The sequence below is a fragment of the Rhinoraja longicauda genome, chromosome 4 (genome assembly GCF_053455715.1).
Source record: "Rhinoraja longicauda isolate Sanriku21f chromosome 4, sRhiLon1.1, whole genome shotgun sequence".
NCBI classification, from domain to species: domain Eukaryota; kingdom Metazoa; phylum Chordata; class Chondrichthyes; order Rajiformes; family Arhynchobatidae; genus Rhinoraja; species Rhinoraja longicauda.
Window position 1 is genome coordinate 79459416 of NC_135956.1, and position 25653 is coordinate 79485068.

The 25653-nt window shown below is 40.0% G+C and overlaps 1 protein-coding gene across 1 annotated transcript in view; it reads right to left on the bottom strand.

Moving 5' to 3' along the window:
- The window catches only part of ube2wb (ubiquitin conjugating enzyme E2 Wb), a 65944-nt gene that overhangs the window by 11915 nt on the left and 28376 nt on the right, over positions 1–25653 (bottom strand). Inside the window, exons 4-5 of the mRNA XM_078398167.1 lie at positions 19159–19314; positions 1135–1210 (exon numbers count right to left, since the gene is read on the bottom strand). Coding sequence (XP_078254293.1) covers positions 1135–1210; positions 19159–19314 — 232 coding nt within the window. The remainder of the gene's footprint in view (positions 1–1134; positions 1211–19158; positions 19315–25653) is intronic.

Consider the following 25653-nt stretch of genomic DNA (forward strand, 5'->3'; position numbering starts at 1 on the left):
CAGGACTGTGAACCTGATGAAATCCAGGTACAGTCAACACTTGGAAACATAGCCGCGCCGGCATTATATGCAAAATGAATTTCAGTATGGAATGTTTAATTGCAAATGTGACAATACATATCCATTGAACCAAACAGACACAAACTTTTGTTCCCTACTGACAGTCCCTTAGAAATGTAATGATGGGTGGTTCAGTGTCGAGTGAAGCACCAAGGCAACATACAGAGGCTGCTGCAAGGACTGATGTTAAGTTAGCAGCTAGATATGGCCCTTAGGCTGCATCTTAACTAGTAGAGTGACTATACGTACAACAGGGGACTCAAGATTTACCTGCAAGACCCGGTGTTGGCCAGGCTGAGGTGAGCAGCACAGCATCAAGATGTGAGGCACAGTGCTATAAACTGCCTGGCATGGGAAATGCAGGCCACTGCAAGAGACCAGCAGTGGATGCTCCACATTGCCTCCCCATCCCTCTTTTGCTTTGGCTGCTTTGCTCATGCCAGCCTGGAAATTTCTATATGGTTGCTTCAATGATAATTGCTGGTTGTCAAGTTTGGTATCAAAGGGGAGGAGAGTTGTGTAAGCCATGCAAAGAGAGGAAGAGTTGGCATTTTCCATCACATCCAACAAGAGGTAATGAAAGAGTGCAGAATCCAGGTACAGTCAACACTTGGAAAAATCACTGCCAAGCAAGATCCATCCAGGATGGAGCTCAGAGGCCCACATCTCAGTAACGAGTGGATGTACCCATTACTCTAGTCTGCCCATCACCAATTCAAGAGCAAGCCCTGCACATTACTTTGGGTGGCTCACGCCACACCAAGCCAAGTGGCAATGAGATCATTTTCCCTGCTTCATGGCTATGCAAGCAAGGGGGGAGAACTATGCCCTCAACTGGGTATCAGGCACAGCTGCACACAGCAGAGAGGTAGGAGTTCATACCATGTTCCCAGCAGAATAACCCTATCAGTGATGCATCTCTATTCGTAAAGCGTAAATTACCTTTCTGCACTCATTCCACTATGGTTTTCATTTCTGAAAACACATTCTGAATGCTTGATAACAATCTCATGATTTAACTTTTTAAACTTTGACCAATAATTCTAAACGAACACTATATAGATCTGCACCTACCATGATACCACCATTTTGTTTTCTTTGGATTTTTATTACACGTCCTTACATAAAATGAATTATCAGGAGGCCGCCTCTGAAATAAAGCAGACAAATTGAAATAATTAACAATAATGCACACAGATAATTCATTTTATACATCATAACAATTCGCCCCAAGACTCTGAAATAATTGTCATGATAAAAGAACAATTTTCCACCTCAGCTTTATGGGTGTTTTCAGTGTTTGTACCATACTGACCAAAGTGGCTCCAGTTCAATTTTCTGTCCAAGTCAGCTGATCTTTGCCATCCACTCCAGCAGCAATGAAATTATTTTAATTGCTTTATGGTTAAACAAAATGTTTAGAGTCATAGATCATGGAAACAAGCCCTTCAGTCGAACTCGTCCGTGTCAACCAAAATGCCACAGCTAAGCTGCTCCCATTGCCCACATCCATATAACCATATAACAACTACAGCACGGAAACAGGCCCGTTCGACCCTACCAGTCCATGCCGACCACTCTCTGACCTAGTCTCATCTACCTGCTCTCAGACCATAACCCTCCAATCCCCTCTCATCCATATACCTATCCAATTTACTCTTAAATAATAAAATCGAGCCTGCTTCCACCACTTCCACCGGAAGCCCATTCCATACAGCCACCACCCTCTGAGTAAAGAAATTACCCCTCATGTTACCCCTAAACTTTTGTCCCTCAATTTTAAAGTTATGTCCCCTTGTTGGAATCTTCCCCACTCTCAAGGGGAAAAGCCTACCCACGTCAACTCTGTCCGTCCCTCTTAACATTTTAAAAACCTCTATCAAGTCCCCCCTCAACCTTCTACGCTCCAAAGAATAAAGACCCAACCTGTTCAACCTCTCTCTGTAGCTTAAGTGCTGAAACCCAGGCAACATTCTAGTAAATCTCCTCTGTACCCTCTCCATTTTGTCGACATCCTTCCTATAATTTGCCGGCCAGAACTGCACACCATACTCCAGATTCGGCCTCACCAATGCCCTGTACAATTTTAACATTACATCCCAACTTCTATATTCGATGCTCTGATTTATAAAGGCAAGCATACCAAACGCCTTCTTCACCACCCTATCCACATGAGATTCCACCTTCAGGGAACAATGCACAGTTATTCCCAGATTCCTCTGTTCCACTGCATTCCTCAATTCCCTACCATTTACCCTGTACGTCCTATTTTGATTTGTCCTATCAAAATACAGCACCTCACACTTATCAGCATTAAACTCCATCTGCCATCTTTCAGCCCACCCTTCCAGAAGGCCCAAGTCTCTCTGTAGACTTTGAAACTCTACTTCATTATTAACTACACCACCTATCTTAGTATCATCTGCATATTTACTAATCCAATTTGCCACACCATCATCCAGATCATTAATGTAAATGACAAACAACAGTGGACCCAACACAGTATCCTTGGGGTACTCCACTAGACACTGGCCTCCAACCTGACATACAGTTGTCAACCATTACCCTCTGGTATCTCCCATTCAGCCATTGTTGAATCCATCTTGCAACCTCACTATTAATACCCAACGATTTAACCTTCTTAATCAACCTACCATGTGGAACCTTGTCAAATGCCTTACTGAAGTCCATATAGACAACATCCACAGCCTTGCCCTTATCAATTTCCCTGGTAACCTCTTCAAAAAATTCAAGAAGATTAGTCAAACATGACCTTCCAGGCACAAATCCACGTTGACTGTTTCTAATCAGGCCTTGTTTATCCATATAATTATATATATTGTCCCCAAGTATCTTTTCCATTAATTTTCCCACCACAGACGTCAAACTAACAGGTCTATAATTGCTAGGTTTACTTTTAGAACCTTTTTTAAACAAAGGCACAACATGCGCAATGCGCCAATCTTCCGGCACCATCCCCGTTTCTAATGACGTTTGAAATATTTCCGTCATAGCCCCTGCTATTTCTGCACTAACTTCCCTAAATGTCCTAGGGAATATCCTATCAGGACCTGGAGACTTATCCACTTTTATATTTTTCAAAAGTGTCCGTACCTCCTGTTCTTTAATCCTCATAATTTCCATCACTACTCTACTTGTTTCGCTTACCTCACATAATTCAATATCCTTCTCCTCGGTGAATACCGAAGAAAAGAAATTGTTTAATATCTCCCCCATTTCTTCCGGCTCAGCACATAGCTGTCCACTCTGACTCTCTAATGGACCAATCCCTTTACACCTTTGCTAAACATGAACTAGCCCTAGTGGATTTTAAATGCTGTGACAGTACCTGTCTCAACTACTTTCTCTAGCAGCTCATTCCACATACCTAGCACACTCTGAGTGATGACGTTTCCCCATAGATTCCAATTAAATCTTACCCCTTTCACCTTAAACCTATATCCTCTGGTGCTTGATTCCCCTACCTGGGTAAAACACTGTGCATTCACCCTATCTACCCCAATCAAGATTTTATATACCTCCATAAGATCACCCCTCAGCCCACTGCTGAATAAAGTCAGCTTGCCCAACCTTTTCCTCAAGTCCAGGCATCATTCTCATAAATCGCTGCACTCGTTCCAGCTTAATGACATCTGTAATGGCAGTTTCTATACCATCTCGAAATCCCACTTCGATAGCCATTACTTCTCGGGGATGAAATGTAGTTATAGCTTACGCACACGTCGACCCTGATATGACAAAACGAATCTTCCAAACTTCTTTTCTTCATTAATTGGTTTTATTAAAGTAGGACAAATCATAGAGCAATTCATCAGTTTCCGTACTTTATCAACTGTTTCTTCTTCTAACAATATCTAGAAATCTTGCAGTTATTACCGTATGGTTCTTACAAATATAGATGATACAAGCGTATGGTACGAGCGCGTATGGTACGAGCGCGTGTGGTAAAGAACTGTATGCTCACCATCCTCAGAGTCTAAACTGACCCACAACCTCTGTCGACACGCTAGCCTCCTCCCATCTAGACACACCCAATTACGCATTAAGTCACACCCACAAGCAGGCAAAAAAGACATAAACTAGAAATATTAAAACATAGCCATAACACAATGACAATAACTGAATTAAGCATAAATGGCTCCTACAACATCCTTCATTAGTCAGGTGATTGAGTAGAGGATGGAACGTTGCTATCTGCTCTAGAACATTCCCTGGGCCTCACTGTGAAGCAAAGATACTAGAGGAACAAGATGGACCACTCCGTTGAAATCGCCTATACTGAAGTGTAGTATGCAAAGGAGCCATTTTAGTAGGCAAAACCCGCCTTTCGCTATGCCTCTCGCAGTGTAATACCATTAAAATGCAGAATATATCTCATCTATCAATTCACAGATTTTTATTTTTATTTTTAAATGTTTCTGCAAGTTTCTGCCTCCTAAAATGGCCCCATGACATACTACGGTTTTTAGGGTCGAGTGGTCTATCTTGTTCCTCTGGTATCTCCGCTGTGAAGGTCGTGTCTTGGCTTGATTTCCCAAAATGCAACACCTTGCACATATCTGCATTAAAGCATTCTTCGACACATGAGCCCAGCTGATCCAAGAGCCTGCTGTGTAATTAGATATGATATAGACATCAAAATAGAAGTGCTTTAATGCAAGGAAAAAAATATTATTTGAATAAGGTTATGTTAATAAGTTTTATATTCAAAATATTAGTGTTTCATATGAAATATTTCTGGAGTCAAAGCTCGTGACCCATTTCTGCATTTGACTCATACAGCATTAATGTGAACTTCTGTTCAATCAAAGTCCTGCACTTTTTGAATTCTATACTCCTTTGAATTCTGCATTCTCTTTTTGAATTCAAACTTTTTGTAGATCTAATTATTTTTCCATGTACCAGCTGAACTTTACATTTATTTTTGGTTAGTATAAACCAAATGGAATCACACCGTCCAAGAAGCCACAAGATGCTGGAATCGGTAGAAAATGCTAGAGAGCAGCTGGAGGTACTCAGCAGATCAGGCAGCATATGTGGAAGGAAATGGAAGTCAACGTTTTGGGTCATGACCTTTCGGTAGACTGAAAGATTAGAGGGGAAGTAAACCAGTAGAAAGAGTTGGGTAGAGTGGGCTAGAGCTAGCAAGTGAGTTGGATTCAGCTGAGGAGCGGTTTATTGGGAGATAACAAATCAGGTGGGGGAGGGAAGGTGGTGATCGCAACAGATGTTGGCAGATGATAAGTAGAGAACATAAGTAGACTGGTGATTAATGTATCTCATGGAAGAGGGAGCATAGAAACATAGAAAATAGATGCAGGAGTAGGCCATTCGGCCCTTCGAGCCAGCACCGCCATTCAATATGATCATGGCTGATCATCCAACTCAGTATCCCGTACCTGCCTTCTCTCCATACCCCCTGATCCCTTTAGCCACAAGAGCCACATCTAACTCCCTCTTAAATATAGCCAATGAACTGGCCTCAACTACCTTCTGTGGCAGAGAATTCCACAGATTCACCACCTTCTGTGGCAGAGAATTCCACAGATTCTGTGTGAAAAACAACTTTCTCATCTCGGTCCTAAAAGACTTCCCCCTTATCCTTAAATGATGAATGTCATTTACATGAACCACAGTGGGTAGTTAATTAAGTGGGTAGTTAATTAAGCCTGAAACAATGTCATATTTGAAAAGCACCATCTCCAGGTCAGATAAAATCTTGACACTATTACACCATACTCAAAAGGCAAACCAAAACCAAGCAAGAACAAAACTCTCACCGTAGGACATTCAAAAGGAAACCCAATTATCACTCTCTACAAATGGAAAGACCAATAAAGCTCCATCCATTAAACAGAAATAAATATGAAAACACTGAACTTTCTATTTTCCCCAAGCCATTGAGCAAATCAGATGGTACATTCCACCACCTGTGTAAAGAAAATTCTAAATATCCCAACTAAATATCCCACTCCTTACCTTAAACGGCTACTCCTTGGTTTTAGACACCTCTGGTATAAGTAAACAATTTACATAAATCAGCTTATTAAATCTCCCTCAATCTCCCTCAAATCTGCTTCATCCCAGGTACCATCCTGGTGAATCAACTTTGCATCCTCACCTGCGTAATTACATCCTTCCAGCAGTGTGGCAATCAGAGCAGTTCCAGGTACTCTTAGTTGTGGCCTAAATAATAATTCATCAAGTAATACCACAAATTCCCTGCTCTTATGTACCATACAACTATACTCTTATGCACTAACTAATGAAAGTGAGTATCTCATATTTTACTTCATTTTCATGTGCTGTCACCTTTAAGGATCCTTGGGATCAAGTCACATGTTGCCATCAATAAACCAATCGCTTTGACTTAATCTGTCCAAGTAAATCTCCTTAGAAATCAGAATAGACAAGTTGCATCTTCTGCTCCCCTCCCCACCAAGTAAAATCAGTTACATCTTTTCTCCATTCCCTCCCTCCTCCTAAAACTGATCCAAGAAAAGACACGAGGCCAATGGTCACATTCTGTGGTATAAATTTTCTCATTCTACGATCACACCCCTCCTTCCTCCATACCCTCCATCCCCTATTTGCTCAACATATAAAAAAATTCTCCACTCATCATCAAATCCAACCTCGTCAATTTTGGCCTCCCTTCCCATCCACGCTGCATACAAAGGGTGACTACTTCCCCTTCAACTAAAAATGTTCATACATCAGATTCAAGTACCTTCATACGCCTTGAAATTCATCACTGTGGTATTAATGAAACAGTATTGCTCTTTTTGTACAGTTAGTATATTTTACAAAATAGCTTTTTCAAACAAAAAATATATTTTACAAAGAAAAGCACAACCCTGGAATCAAGTCCAATAATGATAAAGAGTACAATACAGATTATTAACCATTAAATGATTACAAGCTGAATATTCTGCAACCAATATATATACACTCAACAAATGTCAATTCAACTTGTTGAATAGCTGCTGGATAGATTATGGCTAAGCTGATATACATAAGCATACATCACATTATGCTCGTATTCCTTTATCTTTCTTTTCCACAAGTCTGGATAGTAATATTTATTCATATTGCTACGCCGCTAATAGTCTGCTTTCAGATTCCACTCATCCAAAGTATATAAATTCACACCTTCCCACATTAAATTCTCTTTACTAAAGTCCCCCTGTGCCCTCCCCCCATTTAGTTAACCCATCTATACCCAGTTGCAAAATCCTAATGCACTCATTGCAACAGATTCTCATTAATTTCCGCATCATTGTCAAATTTGTACTCTGCCCCAGCATCCAGATCCTTAATATAAGTTGTAAATAATTGAGCGCCAAGAAATTATCCTTGGGACGCTATATTAGTTATATCCTTTTAGCCCAAAAAAGATCTATTTAAAAAAAGATTTCTATTCTGTCTTCCATGGAAAAGCCAGTCTTAAATCCATGCTCACACACTTCCCTAGATAAATCTTGTGCACTGGTCCTTTTGTGTGGAGCCTTGTCAAATTCTTTCTGGGAATCCAAATGCACAACATTTACGGGTTCCCTTCCATGACGTTTGCATATGACATCGCCATTGAACTCAGGCAAATGTGCTAACATGATTTGCCTTTCATAAAATCATGTTGGCTTGGCTTAATCACATTATGCTTCCATCAATAACTAGCTGCTTCGTGTAAACTTCAGCATTCGACAACAACATATGTTATGCTAACAGTCCTATAGTTATCAACTTTTTGTCTTCTCTCCTTTTTGAACAATGGAATCTTATTTGGTTTTCCAATTCAGTAAATAAAGAGGATTATTTTCTGTCAAATATCCCAGTGAGCTGAATAAATTGTAATTATGCAGGTGGATGTCAGTGAAGCTTCAATTAAACCTTGTATGAAAAGGCGAAAGTACAGCAGTGGAAGGTGTCGCTTACTTAGCCCATCACATCCACGGGTGAGTTCTTTGGAAATGTCCACGCTTGAGTTGCCAAGCAGTCCGCAAGACTACCATCTACTGCAACATCGAGAATTTAACACAAGCATGCTCTACCATCAAAAGACAGGTCAAATCCAGTCTGGCCATTTGTTGTAATAAAAAGGAACTGCAGATGCTGGTTTATACCAAAGACAGACACAAAATGCTGGAGTAACTCAGCAGGTCAGGCAGTATTTCTGGAGAAAATGGATAGGTGAAGGGTAGGGGCCCCTTTTCAGACTAATTGTAGTAGGGAAAGCAAGGAAAAAAACTGGAAGAGAAAAAACACAGGACAATTCAGGGAAAGCAACAGAGGGTTAGATAAGGAGGTTCCCTGATAGGCTGATTGTAGGATAGAGACAGGTGTGAGCCCAAGAGGAATACATAGGGGGGGGGAGAGGGAGGAATGCAGGGAGTGGTGGGGTGACGAAACATTAGAGAAACTGGTGTAAGGTCACCCAAGTTTCGGGAAAGGGACGGGGGAAGTTTGTAAAGGTTATCTAAAATTTGAGAATTCAATGTTCATACCGTTGGGTTGTGAGCTATCCAAGTGCAATATGAGGTTCTGATCCTCCAATTTGCGTGCGGCCTCACTCTGGCAATGGAGGCGGCCCAGGACAGAAGTATCAGTAATGGAAAGGGAAGAGGAGTTAAAGTGGTTAATAACTGGGAGATCCAGTAGGCCTTGGTGGACCGAGCACACGTGTTCAGCAAAGCATTTGCCGAATCTAAGCTCGGTCTCGCCACAGGAGGCCACATTGCGAACACCGGATGCAGTAGATGAGGTTAGAGGTGCACGTGAATCACTGTCTCACCCGTAAGGACTGTTGGGGTCCCTCGATGGAGTCGAGAGAGGAGGTGTAAGGTGGTATAAGGAAAGGTGTTATATCTACGGTTGCAGGGTAAAGGACTTGGGGAGGGATGAGTGAACCAAGGAGATGCAGCGGGGGCAATCTCTGCGGAAGGTGGTGGAGGTAGGAAGATATTGTGGTACTTAGTGTCCCATCAAACATTTCCCAAGTGTCGTGGTGAATTCAATTGGTAATTACCCAACCTGCTTAATGAGACTCCACATGGACAAAATAGCTGAACTCTACGGGTGACAAAGTACTTCAGCAAGTTGAAACCGAAGATTTCTCATAAAACTTAACAGTAAAGTTTACCACTATCTAATCAAACCCAGCACAATGGTTATTGGAAGTAAATCAAAAGTTCCAAAGAATTTGTTGGGATGCCATGGCCCATGATTCTGAGCTGCAACATCTATGATATTCCCTTCCAAACAAGATCAGAAAGATATTCATATTTCATATACAGCGCGGAAACAGGCCTTTTCGGCCCACCAAGTCCGCACCGCCCAGCGATCCCCGCACATTAACACTATCCTACACACACTAGGGACAATTTTTTACATTTACCCTGTCAATTAACCTACATACCTGTACGTCTTTGGAGTGTGGGAGGAAACCGAAGATCTCGGAGAAAACCCACGCAGGTCACGGGGAGAACGTACAAACTCCTTACAGTACAGCACCCGTAGTCAGGATCGAACCCGAGTCTCCGGCGCTGCATTCGCTGTAAGGCAGCAACTCTACCGCTGCGCCACCGATCACTGATCACACAAATGTTCAACTCTATTCACAATCCTCAAACAAAATAAGGAAACTGTACCTGCATACAGGGCTTGGATAAGATGAAGTTTCAGCTGCTAACTGATAAAGAAAAAGTAGGACATACAAGTGAAAGGTACTGACCATTGCCAACAAGAGCTGAATTACACACTAATTATACTATCAGCTAATATGAAAGGTTTCCTTTCATTTTAGCTAATAGTAATTTATATTAAGCTTTAAGGTTACTTGTTTAGTCACATAAAACTTTAATTGTATAAAATACTGACCCATACACTAACAACATTGTCAATTAATTCCTCTAAACAATTACTTTCCTTGGGCCTCACACAACCTTACTTGAATTGTTACCATTGCCTATTAATTTAAACATCCCAACCATCCACCTCATCCTCCCATCAGTTCTTTAATATGCAACCCATGCAGTTCAGTACATTTGTCCAGCTTTGTCCTCACCTAAATCAAGAATTGTTGAATACATCCTAGTCTTACGACAAATTTTCACATGAACAAACTGTCATCAAAACAGGAAATTGCAAAAATCACTTTAGAATTTACACATATTCAACCGATGTGGCCATTTCCTTAGCTTATGGCATGCATGAAGCCTTAAATTGGAGTGTGAAAGGCCATTTGGTCAATGAACCACCGGGTGGCGCTGCGATGGCAGCCTCGCCTACAGTCTGTCCTTTTTTTTGTTATTTTTGGTTAGTTTTTAAAGTTTGTGTTAATGTTCTCTGATTTGTTTTATGTGGGGGGTGGGGGAGGGGGTCGGGGGAAACTTTTTTTCAATCTCTTACCTTGCCGGAGATGCAATTGTTTTCCGGATCGTATCTCCGGTCGCTCTGCGGCTTAACATCATGGAGCTGGAGGCCTTGCCCGGGACTGACTTTGATCCCCACCGCAGGGCGTGGACTTCCCATCTGAGCGTGCGATTCCTTGCCTGGATCGACACTCTAACCGCAGCCTGCAGATTTTAACATCAAGGAGTTCGCAGTCTCGGGTTGAGACCGTCGTCGGGAACTCCAAGCTGCACGAAGTTCGACAAGCCCCGACTCGGGGTTGATCGCACGGCGCGGGGGAGCTGAGATTCCCCCCCCACACCCCAATGCAGGACCTTGATCTCCCCGACGAGGAAGGCCCGTCGCCGGCTACGGGAGTCAAGATCATCCCGTCAATGAAAGGTTAGAGGCCCCTGACCTCTGGAGGACAAAGATGGGAGAGATTGAACTTTTTTTTTCGCCTTCCATCACAGTGTGGAATGTGGAGGAGTCACTGCGGTGGATATTCATGGTAAAATGTATTTTGTGTGTCCTTTGCTTTTTATTGTTATAACTGTATGGCAAATGAAATTCCTCGTATGTTGCAAAACATACTTGGCTAATAAAGTATGATTGTGATTGAGTGATTGTGATTGAAACTCACTGCAGCCCATGCCCATGTTCTCATTAGACAAAATCTTTGTAGTAGTGGTTCCAAATTCCAAGAGGAAAAAGTAACAACTGCTCAAAATTGACTATACTGTGGACAGATATTGGCTTGCAATGTAATTCCAAATAGTACTACAGTGCATTCAGAAAGTATTCAGACCCCTTCACCTTTTCACCATCTAGTTACATTACAGCCCTATTTTAAAATGGATTAAATTCTTTTTTTTTTAATCATCAAACTACACACGATACCCCACAATAAAAAAGCGAAAACAGGTGTTTAGAAATTTTTGCAAAGTAATTAAAAAGAAATAACTGAAATATCCCATTTACATCAGTATTCAGACCCTTTACTCAGTACTTTGTTGAGGCACCTTTGGCAGCGATTACAGCCTTAAGTCTTCTTGGGTATGACACTACAAGCTTAGCACACCTGTATTTGGGTAATTTCGCCCATTCTTCTCTGCAGATCCTATCAAACTCTGTCAGGTTGGATGGGGAGCGTCGATGCAGCGCTATTTTCAGGTCCCTCCAGAGATGTTCAATCGGGTTCCAGTCCAGGCTCTGGCTGGGCCACTCAAGGACATTCACAGACTTGTCATGAAGCCACTCCTGCATTGTCTTGGCTAGGTGCTTAGGGCCGTTGTCCTGTTGGAAGGTGAACATCCGCCCCAGTCTGAGGTCCAGAACACTCTGGAGCAGGTTTTCATCAAGGACCTTTCTGTACTTTGCTCCGTTCATCTTTCCCTCGATCCTGACTAGTCTTACAGTTCCTGCCGCTGAAAAACATCCCCACAACATGATGCTGCCACCACCATGCTTCACCGTAGGTATGGTATTGGCCAGGTGATGAGTGGTGCCTGGTTTCTTCCAGACGTGACGCTTGGCATTCAGGCCAAACAGTTCAATCTTGGTTTCATCAGACCAGAGAATCTTGTTTCTCATGGTCTGAGAGTCCTTTAGGTGCCTTTTGGCAAACTCCAAGCAGGCTGTCATGTGCCTTTTACTGAGGTGTGGCTTCCGTCTGGCCACTCTACCATAAAGACCTGATTGGTGGAGTGCTGCAGATATAGTTGTCCTTCTGGAAGGTTCTCCCATCTTCACAGAGTAACTCTGGAGCTCTGTCAGAGTGACCATCGGGTTCTTGGTCACCTCCCTGATCAAGGCCCTTCTCCCCCGATTGCTCAGTTTGGCTGGGCGGCCAGCTCTATGAAGGATCCTGGTGGTTAACTATGTCAAAAGGGATTTTTTTAATTAAACTTTAGAAACTATATATTGCAGACCCCACAAATTTGAAATAGAAGACAGAAGATACTGAAAATTCTCAGCTGATCAATTAGCATCCATGAAGAAAGAATCAGAATCAGAGAAAGTGCTTCAAGTCAATGATTTTCCATCAATATTCTACCATGGTATTACCAAGTGTGTAAGAAATATTATAGATTGCTTTTCAAAAATCATCATAAACTGTACTTTTCTCATTCAAATTGCCCGTTTGTTTTTATGAGAATTAGAACACCCAGGGGTCCTGATCCAACATCTAATTCCGGGACAGAAGCAGGAGTCCTGGGAGTCTTCTCCCAAACTCACGCCATGCAGGATCCCTATGAACCCCAATAAATCCCTATAAAGCATGGCATGGGAATCAAAGAAAGGATCTTTTAAGTTGCTCAACTACACACAGTAAACTTCAGCTGAGACACTGCAAAAGTTCCATGCTGGAAAATTAGAACGGTTTCCATCTACAGCCTTTTTCAAATCCGCATGGAACTCCAGGTATATAATTTGCATGTCTTCAAGAAAGAGGATATAGTAGCCTTTCTGGAAATGCACGTCTACAATAAATCAACTCAAATTAATATCAAAATTCAGAAAATTTGATTCCAGCATGCCTGCAATAAGGTGGCACACATGAGATCAATTCATAAAACTGAAGTACATGGTATTGATGGCTGTACATCTGCAAGGACTGAGCCTTAGCTAACCAAGAGGAAACACTAAAAATAAACAAGTTTTTTTTTCTGGTTGGGAGGTTGTGGGAAGTGGAGTACCACAGAGACCAGTATAAGAAAATAACTGCAGATGCTGGTACAAATCAAAGGTATTTATTCACAAAATGCTGGAGTAACTCAGCAGGTCAGGCAGCATCTCAGGAGAGAAGGAATGGGTGACGTTTCGGGTCGAGACCCTTCTTCAGACTGTAATAGAGTAAAATCAATCTCTAACCTCAAAAGACTGATCAGTCTGAAGAAGGGTGTCGACTCGAAATGTCACCCATTCCTTCTCTCCTCAGATGCTGCCTGACCTGCTGAGTTACTCCAGCATTTTGTGAATAAACACAGAGATCAGTACTGTCGGTCCAGCTGATCACAATCTATACGATTGATTTGTTTGAAAGGATCAAATGTATTATTATTATCAAGCTCTCTGTTGAGTTCAGTATTCCAGCACCAATTTCTACTCTCTACACCATTTGAAGAACTATGCGCCTCATTAATCAAGCCAGGAATGTGGGATCCCAGCAAGTGTTTTATGATCTAACTTGTTCAACCTGATCAAATTTTGAAAAGAAAATCTATTCATTTCGGACTTGTTTGAAATAGACTTTGGGTTAAATTCCCAGCACACAACCATGTTTACACCGTTACAATCATCCAATCTATTTCAGTTTCAATGTATTCAATTGTCACTGTAGTTCTACAAAAACAACTGGATGATTTATTATGGCACATTAGTGTACTTGAGAAACTGGTTCTGTTTGATTTTCTAAGTCCATCCTGGAAATGACTGAGCATCCTTGTACACTCCTGTCATTTTGTAAGTTATCTTATTTTTTCCACCTGTTGATGCACAGCAGTAGGAAATCTCGTCTTGCATTCACTGTCTTAAATCATAAATCGTCCCACATCCCATTTCATCAGTCATAGTTCTTACTGACTGTTGTGATGAGTTATTAAGCTTCTAAATCAATTCTTCCACCATGATTCTCATGTTGTGACTGCATTCTGCAATGCCACAAGCCTAGTTGGGAAGCCTAGTGCGTGGAGTCTCAATGGCTGTCAAGGCCATTCTGACACAAACTAGTCATTGCAGTCAGGTCTTTAACAATATGCTGGGAGCTGACCTACCATCACTCGAATATGGCTCAAGAGTCTTCGGCGAGGAGGCTAAGGCAAGGAGGCTACACATGATTCAAAATTTGTGATCTTTTTGTCCATTGAAGAAATGGCAGGCAAGTTGTTACAGTGTGTCTCCTGCAGCATGTGGGAAGTCAGGGACACCGCTGGTGCTTCTGATAACTACACCTGCAGAAATCGTGTCCGGGTGCAGCTCCTGAATGAACGTGTTGGGGAACTGGAGCAGCAGCTGGATGACCTCAGGACAATCCGGGAAAATTAGTGTATCCTCGAGTCAGAGAAAGTGGGAGAGGTACAGAATGAGCACTTCACATCAGTATTAACCAAGGAGAATGACATGAAGGATAGTGAGATCAGAGAGGGGTATCCTGATATTCTTGAGCGTGTTGAAGAACAAAGGTGGGTGACTATGAGAAAGAGGAGTAAACGTGGTGTAGGAGACCCCGCACTTGACCACAGTTGTCTGGATTAAACTCCATCTGTCAATGTTCTGCCCATATTCTCAATTGGTCTATATTCTGTTATATCCTTTGACAACTTTCCTCACTACCCATAACGGCCAATTCTTGCGTCATCTGCAAACTTACTAATCAAGTCAACCTACATTTCATTCCAAATCTTTTATATACATCACAAACATCAGAGGCCCCAGAATTGGCCCTGTGGAACATTACTGGTTACTCACCCCGTCAGAATAACATCACGGAACCACACACTCTCCTCAACGGCCAAGTCAACTTTGAATCCAATCTACCAAGTCCCATGGATCCCATGTGTCTTAATCTTTTGAATCAGCCTACCATGAGAGATCTTGTCAAATGCTTTACTAAAGTCCATGTAGACATCTGCTATCCTACGTTCAATCATCTTTATCACCACCTCAAAAGACTCAACCAAGTTTGTAAGACATAACCTCTTCCACAGAAAGCCAAGTTGACTATTCCTAATGCCTATGCTTAAAATCTACACCAATAATTTTATTACCACTGATTTAAGACTCATTGGTCAATGATTGTTTAAGAAGGACAATAGACTGATCAACAACCGGATTGGTTAAAGATGGAGAAAGAGGATTGTTTACCATTTGATATTGGTGCGATCCTCTTAGCTCCAATAAATTTAAATAAAAAAACATATGGAGGTAATCCCATTATACACAGTGTTATCCGTACCTGGAAACAATTAAATCTTACTTTAAAATTGAGTAAATTATCTGCTTTCCTTCCTATTGCGAATAACCCTTCTTTTAAACCGTCTGTCTTAGATAGAGGATTTGTTCAATTGAAAAGTTATGGAATTAAAAGGGTGGGAGATCTTTATCATAAGGGAACTTTTCTTTCTTTTCAGGATTTACAGCAGAAGTACGGATTACATGTTAATAATTATTTTAGATATTTACAACTTAGAGATTATGTAAAATTACACATGCAAGAATATAAGTTTAGAGGTCCAGAAACTCTTGATGTATGCCTGAATCGACATTATAATTCAAATAAATTAATATCCTTTATTTATAATACTCTCCTAGACACTGACATTCCGTCATCAGAATCAGAGGCCAGTGTCTAGTGGAGTGCCCCAGGGATCTGTGTTGGGTCCACTGTTGTTTGTCATTTACATTAATGATCTGGATGATGGTGTGGCAAATTGGATTAGTAAATATGCAGATGATACTAAGATAGGTGGTGTAGTTAGTAATGAAGTAGAGTTTCAAAGTCTACAGAGAGACTTGGGCCTTTTGGAAGGGTGGGCTGAAAGATGGCAGATGGAGTTTAATGCTGATAAGTGTGAGGTGCTGCATTTTGGTAGGACAAATCAAAATAGGACGTACAGGGTAAATGGTAGGGAATTGAGGAATGCAGTGGAACAGAGGGATCTGGGAATAACTGTGCATTGTTCCCTGAAGGTGGAATCTCATGTGGATAGGGTGGTGAAGAAGGCATTTGGTATGCTTGCCTTTATAAATCAGAGCATCGAGTATAGAAGTTGGGATGTAATGTTAAAATTGTACAGGGCATTGTTGAGGCCGAATCTGGAGTATGGTGTGCAGTTCTGGTCGCCAAATTATAGGAAAGATGTCGACAAAATGGAGAGGGTACAGAGGAGATTTACTAGAATGTTGCCTGGGTTTCAGCACTTAAGCTACAGAGAGAGGTTGAACAGGTTGGGTCTTTATTCTTTGGAGCGTAGAAGGTTGAGGGGGGACTTGATAGAGGTTTTTTAAATTTTGAGAGGGACGGACAGAGTTGACGTGGGTAGGCTTTTCCCTTTGAGAGTGGGGAAGATTCCAACAAGGGGACATAGCTTCAGAATTGAGGGACAAAAGTTTAGGGGTAACATGAGGGGTAACTTCTTTACTCAGAGGGTGGTGGCTGTATGGAATGGGCTTCCGGTGGAAGTGGTGGAGATGGCTCGATTTTATTATTTAAGAGTAAATTGGATAGGTATATGGATAAGAGGGGATTAGAGGGTTATGGTCTGAGTGCAGGTAGATGAGACTAGGTTAGGGAGAGTGGTCGGCGTGGACTGGAAGGGCCGAACGGGCCTGTTTCCGTGCTGTAGTTGTTATATGGTTATATGGTTATATGGTTATAGACGAGCATGGGAGGACGAATTGAATCAACTCATAATGCAAGATATATGGGATGAAAGTTTACAACATATACACCAATGTTCATTAAATACTAGACATTCCTTAATACAATTTAAAATAATACATAGATTACATTATTCGAAGACGAAATTAAATAGGATTTTTCCTAGTATCTCTCCTATTTGTGATAAATGTCAATTTCAAGAAGCTAATTTAACTCATATTTTTGTAACTTGCATAAAAATGCAAAATTTCTGGTTGGAGATTTTTTAAATAGTTTCTAAAGTTATCAACAAGCAATTGGATATGGATCCAAAATTAATTATATTAGGATTATCAGAACATACTACAAACTTTACAACAAGTCAGGTACATTTTCTTGATTACAGTTTAATAACTGCGAAAAAATTAATACTTAAATTTTGGAAAAAAACAATAAGCCCCACAATTAAAATGTGGACTACGGAAATGACAGAGACCCTGCATTTGGAAAAAATAAGATTTGCCTTAATTGACAAACCTGAGTTATTTTTTAAAATATGGTCTCCATTTATTGAATTTTTAGAAAAGTAAATGGGTTTGGCACAGGACTAAAATAAAAAATTTAAATTAAAAGTTGAAACTTGAGTTAAGGGTTGGATGTACAACTGTGGTTATTGTCTCCCGGATCTACCCCCTTTAATTTTTATAGTTATATCTTTTTTTTAAATTCTCTTATTTTCTCTTTCCAATAGTTTATAGTTTTTTTTTCTTTCTTCTTTGTTTATTTTCTCTCTTTAAAAATTAAAAAATTTAAGCTATGTAAGAACTTTGTAACAAATTTGTCTTTTATTTCTATTTGTACATATGCTTTTCAAAATTTTTTTAAAAAAAGAAGAAAAAAAGAAGGACAAAGGAACAACACTGACTCTTCTTCTGTGCCCTGTGATCTCACCCATTACTGAAGAAAGATAATAATCTCCGTCAAGGCCTCGCAATCTCCTCTCCTCAATGACCTGGGAAAGTTCCCATCAGACCCTTGGAACTTATCCAATGCTTACAATTTATTCTTGATATCAACACGCTCAAGAATATCAGGATACCCCTCTCTGATCTCACTATCCTCCATGTCATTCTCCTTGGTTAATACTGATGTGAAGTGCTCATTCTGTACCTCTCCCACTTTCTCTGACTCAAGGCATGAATTCTCTCATGTGTCTTTGTGTGGTCCTATTGTCTCCTTAACTCTGCTCACCAAGGACACTTCATTGCCCCTTTTAGCGTTCCTGATTTTGTTTTTCCTGCTTCGTTTTTATTCCTCAAGGGCTCTGACAGTTTTCAACTTCTTAAACCTAGCATTGGCTTCCTTTTCCTTTTTGTCTCAATGTGCAATATCTCTTGTCATTCATGGAAACAGAACCTTGTCATCATTGTCTTTCCTCCTCATGAGAAATTAGAAGTGTCAATTGGATCATTTATTGATGACTAAAGTGTTTGGAGTAGCTTTGTTCAGGTATAATTCAAAGTGTACGAAATAAAAACTATTTTTATGAGACACTATTTTTTTTACTCCAAAGGTGATCATTGGTGATTATTGCTTAGTCAATAACACGAATCATTTCCGAATCAAGGTAACGTGACAATTAAAATGTAGTCAAAGCAAATTTCATTATCCAACAAAACAAACATGTTAGGAAAAACTATGTGGGCTATGGAAGAATGGGAGTGAGGATGATTTTCTAGTCCTGGTATTAATTTGACAAGATTTAAAATTTGAGACGAAGTATTGGCATAAAGGCATCTTTGATAATTTCACATTTTATAATTATCTATCAAATACAATGTTATTTATATTTTTTCACCCGGTGTGCATCCAGCTAACATTTCAATTAAACAGTTTTTAAGATAAAAATTTAACCAGTTTAAGTATGCCAAGATCTCATTTACCAGCAATTAGAGTAAACGACCCTTATGTTTGAAATAAATGTGTCCTTCAATAAAGTGTCAGGTTTTTCCTACTTTCCCTGCTGACAGTGTTTGCAAAGACTTATTAACCATGAGGACATGCACATACCTTGAGGACTTCAACATCAACCAATTCTCCTCATTATCCTCAAGAAAATGGGGTACAAAAATATGCACAATTCATCACAGACAGCAAAGAAACTTGCATGGCTAAGTGAGCAATACATCTTCAAAATATTTTTATTATGCATGCAAATATTAGACACAAGCAACATTTTCCATTCACAATTTAATGAAAGCAATCAGGCTGGTCAGAGGCAGAAATGGCTTTGATCAGTTATAGCTTTGCATCTAATGATGGATTACCTTTTCTTTGCAACTGGAAAGCATGCTGATGATGCTAAGACAAACTGACTGCACAGAAAGAGCTGGAGACCAGTCTTCTGTCAGAATGGATAGACAAATGTGTCCATTGCTGTAAACGTGAGGATGAACTGGAATATTTTCACCAGTGAACATAACCTAAAAAAAGGAAAATAATTTCAGCACTACGTTATATTTCAATCTAGAAATTGTCAACAACCTTCAAAAGTTATATTTTCATCACCAGTTTAAAGAATTAGGATTAATAGAAAATGCACCCTCTCAGTTGTGAGACTCGTTGATAGAACAACAGAAAAGCACATTTTCTTGCATATTAGAAAGCATAAAAGGCACAGCCACAAAATCACTATTAATGCACAGTAGTTTGTTGTGAAAACAGTTAAACAACTTCATACAGTGGAGATATGCTGTGTGTCTGATGGCTAACCTCTGCCCGCAGAATATCAAAACTCTGGTCGGGAGGAATGGAGAGATAAAGCAGTTCAAGGCCCAGGACCAGTGAATGGGTCGTTACTTGGTGGGGAGGGATAAAGATGGGCCGAAAGGATTCCCTCCTCACGACTGGTAGAATGATCGTCTGACCCGAACACCCCGTTCATGTTTGGAAACTATTATTCAGGCTTGCGTCCAGTTTAATGAACTCGAGCTGGCTGATCATCTTTTAAAGTTAAAGTTGGTGGGTGGCCTCTCTCCCATGAAGCAGGGAGTGACAGAGAAACACCATTACCTCTAGGATCTGGGGTTTGAGGAATCAGGAGTTTAGTCCATCTGTGGGGTAGCATAGTGGTGCAGCTGCTAGGGCCTGTTTCCACACTCTCTCTAAAACAAACCAAATCTGAAAACACCTTATTGAATTGAGCTTCTCTCCCATTTCTGTCAAGGGCACCAGTTTTGAGAATCTCGGCATACCTTTTAAACCCACCCCTGGGATTACTCGGTTAGAGCAGTCAATAGGCAATTACGGACACCATTCCCTTCATTATGGTCCACTATAACGAGGATTATCTGCATTATTTCACTTCAGTTTGAATGACTGGATAAAAATTAATAGTGGCTTAGAATCAGTGTTACATTTGATACAACTTCTCTCTATGGGAAAATGGCAATGCAGCTATCCATCTAAGTATGTCAGTGGGAGAAATCTCAAATAAACCACGGTGAAAATGGTAATGTTTAAATTATAGCAAAACAGTTTAATTTTAATTCCCCAAGAATGAAAAATTAATATACTGATACAGAATATATCCCCATGATATATGGGAACTAACTTCATTTAGCAAGGAAATCAAAATCCCATCAAATCACTTCAAGCTTCTAAATTCCACTGAGTGCAAGCGTATTGTGTGTTATTTAAGCTTGGGTGCCCTGATAGCACAAGTACAATTTTACAATTTACTCCTTCCACAAGTCAATTTATCAAAAGTGCATTAGTCTTAATTGCTAAATATATGTCAAATGGACGTTTCATCAGGGTTTTGGAAAAGGACAGCATAACTTTCACTGTGTACTATTCCTTGATAAATATGATCATTTTTTCAATTGCCTTTTGATCATTTTCTGCACCTATCAATGGCATTTTAATTGCAAATGCATGGAGTTTCCATTTCCAACCCCTCACCCCTCAACTGAAGGCTCTTCATTCCCCACCAATTATAGCACATCATTTAGGAAACACACTGCTCCATTGTTTTTAGATCCAAAACGAAAGAGTGCAATAAATACCGATTTATGTTAACTTTAATGATGTGCTTCATCTACTTCTAACTTTGCAACCTATTGCTTCCATCCACTGCATTTGCCATCTATTTGACATTGTCATTAACCCATCTCCTCAGTTTGCCAAATTTGATGCCACATCATTCTCCGTCTCCAAATGAGTCATAAATCCAAAAGGAAATAAATCCCATGGTCTGGACTGCATCAATTCCATCGAATCAAAAGTTTAACTTTACCATTATATTGTCTGTTCACAACCCATCCGTTTGATATTTGACTTTACATTCATGAAAACATCTTTCAATTTAACAATAGGCTACTTGGACATTTTTCTCAAACTGCAAAAAGGCCAGTGCAAAATGTACCCAAATCCTAGCTTCCTCGATTTTTGGTTTTTGATCAATGGCTTTTGAAGGAAATCCCTCAGTAAATCTTTATTTACAGAAAAGCGATGAACAAAATAATTAGAACAGTGACATGCAACACACACTAGTGTAAGTAAAAAATTATATGGCAGTTTCTCCAATCCCTTGTGATGTTCTTCTACATCTGAGGTTTGGATCCAAATGGGATGAGAAATGAAGGTTCCTGAGGAAAAATTGTGACGCTGGCAAAATGAATATACTACCATCAATCATCAGCATAATATAAGCTGCCCCAGTCCCTGACTTAGTTTTGAAATCCTCATCCATACTTTTGCTACCTGTAGATGTGATTATGCCAAATCACTTTTGGATGACGTGTTTTATTGTACTCAATAAATTTGAAGACATCTGTCCAATATCTGCCATCCATACCCCAAACCTGCATCACCCCATTCATCTATTGCCCCCTGCAGTTAACTCCGAGTAAAATAACACTAAAATTTTAAAATTTGCACCCTTGCTATCAAATTCCCATGAAGGCTAGCTCGTCTTAACAGACAATAGGTGGAGTAGGTTATTCGGCCCTTCGAGCCAGCACCGCCATTCAATGTGATCATGGCTGATCATTCTCAATCAGTACCCCGTTCCTGCTTTCTCCCCATACCCCCTGACTCCGCTATCCTTAAGAGTTCTATCTAGCTCTCTCTTGAATGTATTCAGAGAATTGGCCTCCACTGCCCTCTGAGGCAGAGAATTCCAGATTCACAACTCTCTGACTGAAAAAGATTTTCCTCATCTCTGTTCTAAATGGCCTACCCCTTATTCTTAAACTGTGGCCCCTGGTTCTGGACTCCCCCAACATTGGGAACATGCTTCTTAATCTCTGTAATCTTCATTTTTGTAACCCAAAGGATATCTACATTGCTAATTCTTCCCATTTACTTAATCCCCAAATTAATTGTTGTACTATTGATGACCAGGCCCTTTAAAACTAATTCTTATAAAACTTTTGGTCACCTGCCCAATATTTTTTATATGGATTAGCACTATAGTTTTTGTTGGATAATATATCAATATAGTTAAGCACCAAGCGGTTTTGTTATGTTAAAGCCACTATCATTGTTCTTGCTTATCTCAACGTCATTCTGAGGATGCAAATCCATGAGACAAAATACTCTAAATTTAAAACCAAACAAACACTTTCAGGTCAAATATCTAGTATAGAAATAGCACATTTATCTTGTTCTTCTGAAGCAAAAATTGAAAGGGAGAGTTCAAAGATACTGTCCACGAGGTGAGCTGAGCATGACAGGAAAAGAAATAGGTGATAGCTAATTTGTAGCTCCAAGCATCGTTGCTTCCCAATGTGCAGGAAGGAACTGCAGATGCTGGTTTACGCTAAATATAGACACAAAAAGCTGGAGTAACTCAGCGGGACAGGCAACATCTCTGGAGCGAAGGAATGGGTGATGTCTGGGTCAAAGGAATTGGGTCAGAGTCTGAAGAGCGGTCTCGACCCCTCTAGGTCACCCATTCCTTCTCTCCAGAAATGCTGCCTGTCCCGCTGAGTTACTCCAGCTTTTCTAAATAGAGCTGTTTGCAATTCATTACCACAGCAGTACAAGTGGACAACTCGGACTTTCACCAGGATATCTACACAGGATAAAGGGGAAATCTCCTGTACCTGAGAGTATTTGAACTGTAGAACCAAGAACTCTCCAGCTCTTTCTGGGACATTGGTGCATATGCTGCCCTACCCTGCTTATATTGTGGGAAAAACATTCTCATGATTGGGGTCAAAATAAAATGTATTTCACATCCCTCACTGGCAGACAACGAGGGAAAATACAACTGAAAAATGAAAGTGTAATTTGAAATGAAATATACATTTGAGTCAATTTATTGGAATCCTTGTTAATGCATCTATTTAACATAGTTTTTGCACTGATGTTAGACACTTCATTCAGCAGAATATTTATTCCATAACTTGCCTTCAAATGCATCCGTTGAGCTGCAGTTTTTAATTAAACATTGAATATAATCGAATGATACCTGAGAAAATGTTCCAAGACAATAATTTTGTACTAAAATGTGGTTAGCCGAATTGAGGCCATGGGTTTTGTGTCAACTTTCTTGTCCAAATATTCATTAATTCCCATCACAACATTGCAGAGAACAGGCAAGAGATATTACTCTTCTATATGAAATGTGTCCACAAACCCAACTTGCACTGGAAGGAAGTTCACCTACATCTTATTTCATCGAACCCATGTCCTACTGAAGCTCATTACTATCCTTCTTTGTTCACTATATTTGTTATTAATGTCATCTGCAAACTGTAAAATTATGGCCTTTATACCAAAGTTCAACTCATTAACATACCACAAAAAGTTTCTGCAGTCACCACTGCATATTTTCTTGCTGTCTGAAAAACGACAGTTTAGTTCTATTTTTATCCCTTTGTCAATTTACGATATCTGCAGATCCTGGACAATGGATACCACAGGGAAGTATTTACTATGAGGCATTTTATCAAATGTATTTTTAAATCTCAAGAAGGTGCTGCGGGTAGTGTTGCTGTCACATAACTCCTGCAACCTGGGTTTGCAACACTGCATCAAGGCAGCAGCCAAGGTCAAGGAGACACACCACCTTCACCACACACATTTCTTGCTGCTGCCATGGGTAAAAAGGTACTTCCAGGTTCAAAAACAGTTTTTTCCCCCCATCATTAAGATGGTTCTTAAACCACCTTGCACAACCCAACCACAATCTTACCAAAGCACCTAACCACAACAGCCTATGCACTATTTTGACTTTTTGTACTCTCATGGCTCGGTTACTTAGGATAGCTGGTAATTTATTATACATTTATTATTGTTACTGTTGTATTTAATGTGCATTTAAAGTTGCAACAAGAATGTCATTGTTCTCATTCATTTCCAGTTCATATGACAAATAAACACTTCATCCTAACCTCCAGTGACATTGGTGTGGGGTTCTCAAAATGCTGGAGTAACTCAGCAGGTCTAGGAGAGAGGGAATGGGTGACATTTCGGGTCGAGACCCTTCTTCAGACTTTGTGTGAGGTTTACATGTTCTGACATTGTTGCCTGATACTCCTGGATAATCTGATTACTGCCCATACCATGTTGCTTTGGTTAGTAAATTGATAGGTGTGTGTGAATAACATACTGAAATAATTCAGGGAGTGGATTGCTTTGATGTTGGCGTAGATATCTGATGAACCAAATGGTCTCTTTAACTGGCACGAGAAAACATCTATCTATAAAAACAGTCTCCATGACTTATCTCAACAGTCTCCATGACTTAAATCAAGTTAGGCAAATGTTATTTGCTTCTAATATAAAATTAACTTTCCAAGTAATAATTAATTTTTCCTCAGGTTAATCCACCTTATTAATCCACCATCATCAACTCTAGGCTGACTGTCCAATGCCACTAGGTTTATCCTCTTTGTTTTGACCAGTAAAATTAGGAAACCTTGAGCATTCAGCTTTCCACGCAGAATGATTTCTCACTTTCAATTTCTACGGCATTATTGTGACAGTGGCAATGATCTCTTTGCAATATACTTATTTAATAACATTGCATAATATCATATCATTTTTGGCCCCATAACCTTCCTTAGGCTGTTCATTTGTTTATTAAAAAAACTTGTTTTTTGTAAGAGGAGTACATAATCTCCTATTATACACTCTGCTTATAATCCATATCTATTTTCAGTTACCTCTAGTTTTTGTATTTAGCTTGATTCCCTGCTGAGTTTATTTCTGATATTTATCACACCCTCTTACGATTTTATATTATCGTCTGTATCTTATCATCCAGGGAACTTCAACAATGCATGTTCTTCCTTACTTTTTTGTGGGAAATTATCTAGCCTCTGGCAAAACTACATCCCACATTCATTGAAAATAAATATGGTTCCAGAGGATTTTTCCCTATATTTCAGAAATGGGATAGAACATGTTCAGGAACACAAGCAGATAAAGATTGTTGGTAGGAAAAATAATGGAATCAAGGAGAAAATATAACACCTGGAAATTCAAAATATAACAAAAAGCCAGCTAGCATGCTTTTTATTGTAAAGGGAACTTCTGGGATGATCAACTTTGAATCTTTGAATGGAGGAGTGAGAAACTATTTACCTTGTATATACAGCTAGATTTTTTAAGAGGAAGGTATCCCACAACAAATTAATGATTGTCTGAGAATGTAGTCAGGATGGCCACCATAGCTACATGATGGATAGCAAGAAACTGAAGGTAAAGAGCAGCAGAAAGTGCGTAGAGTGTTCCGCAAGAATTGGTAGTATAGATTTATCATTGTCACATGTACCAAGATAGTTCATGCCATCCAGACAGATCACATC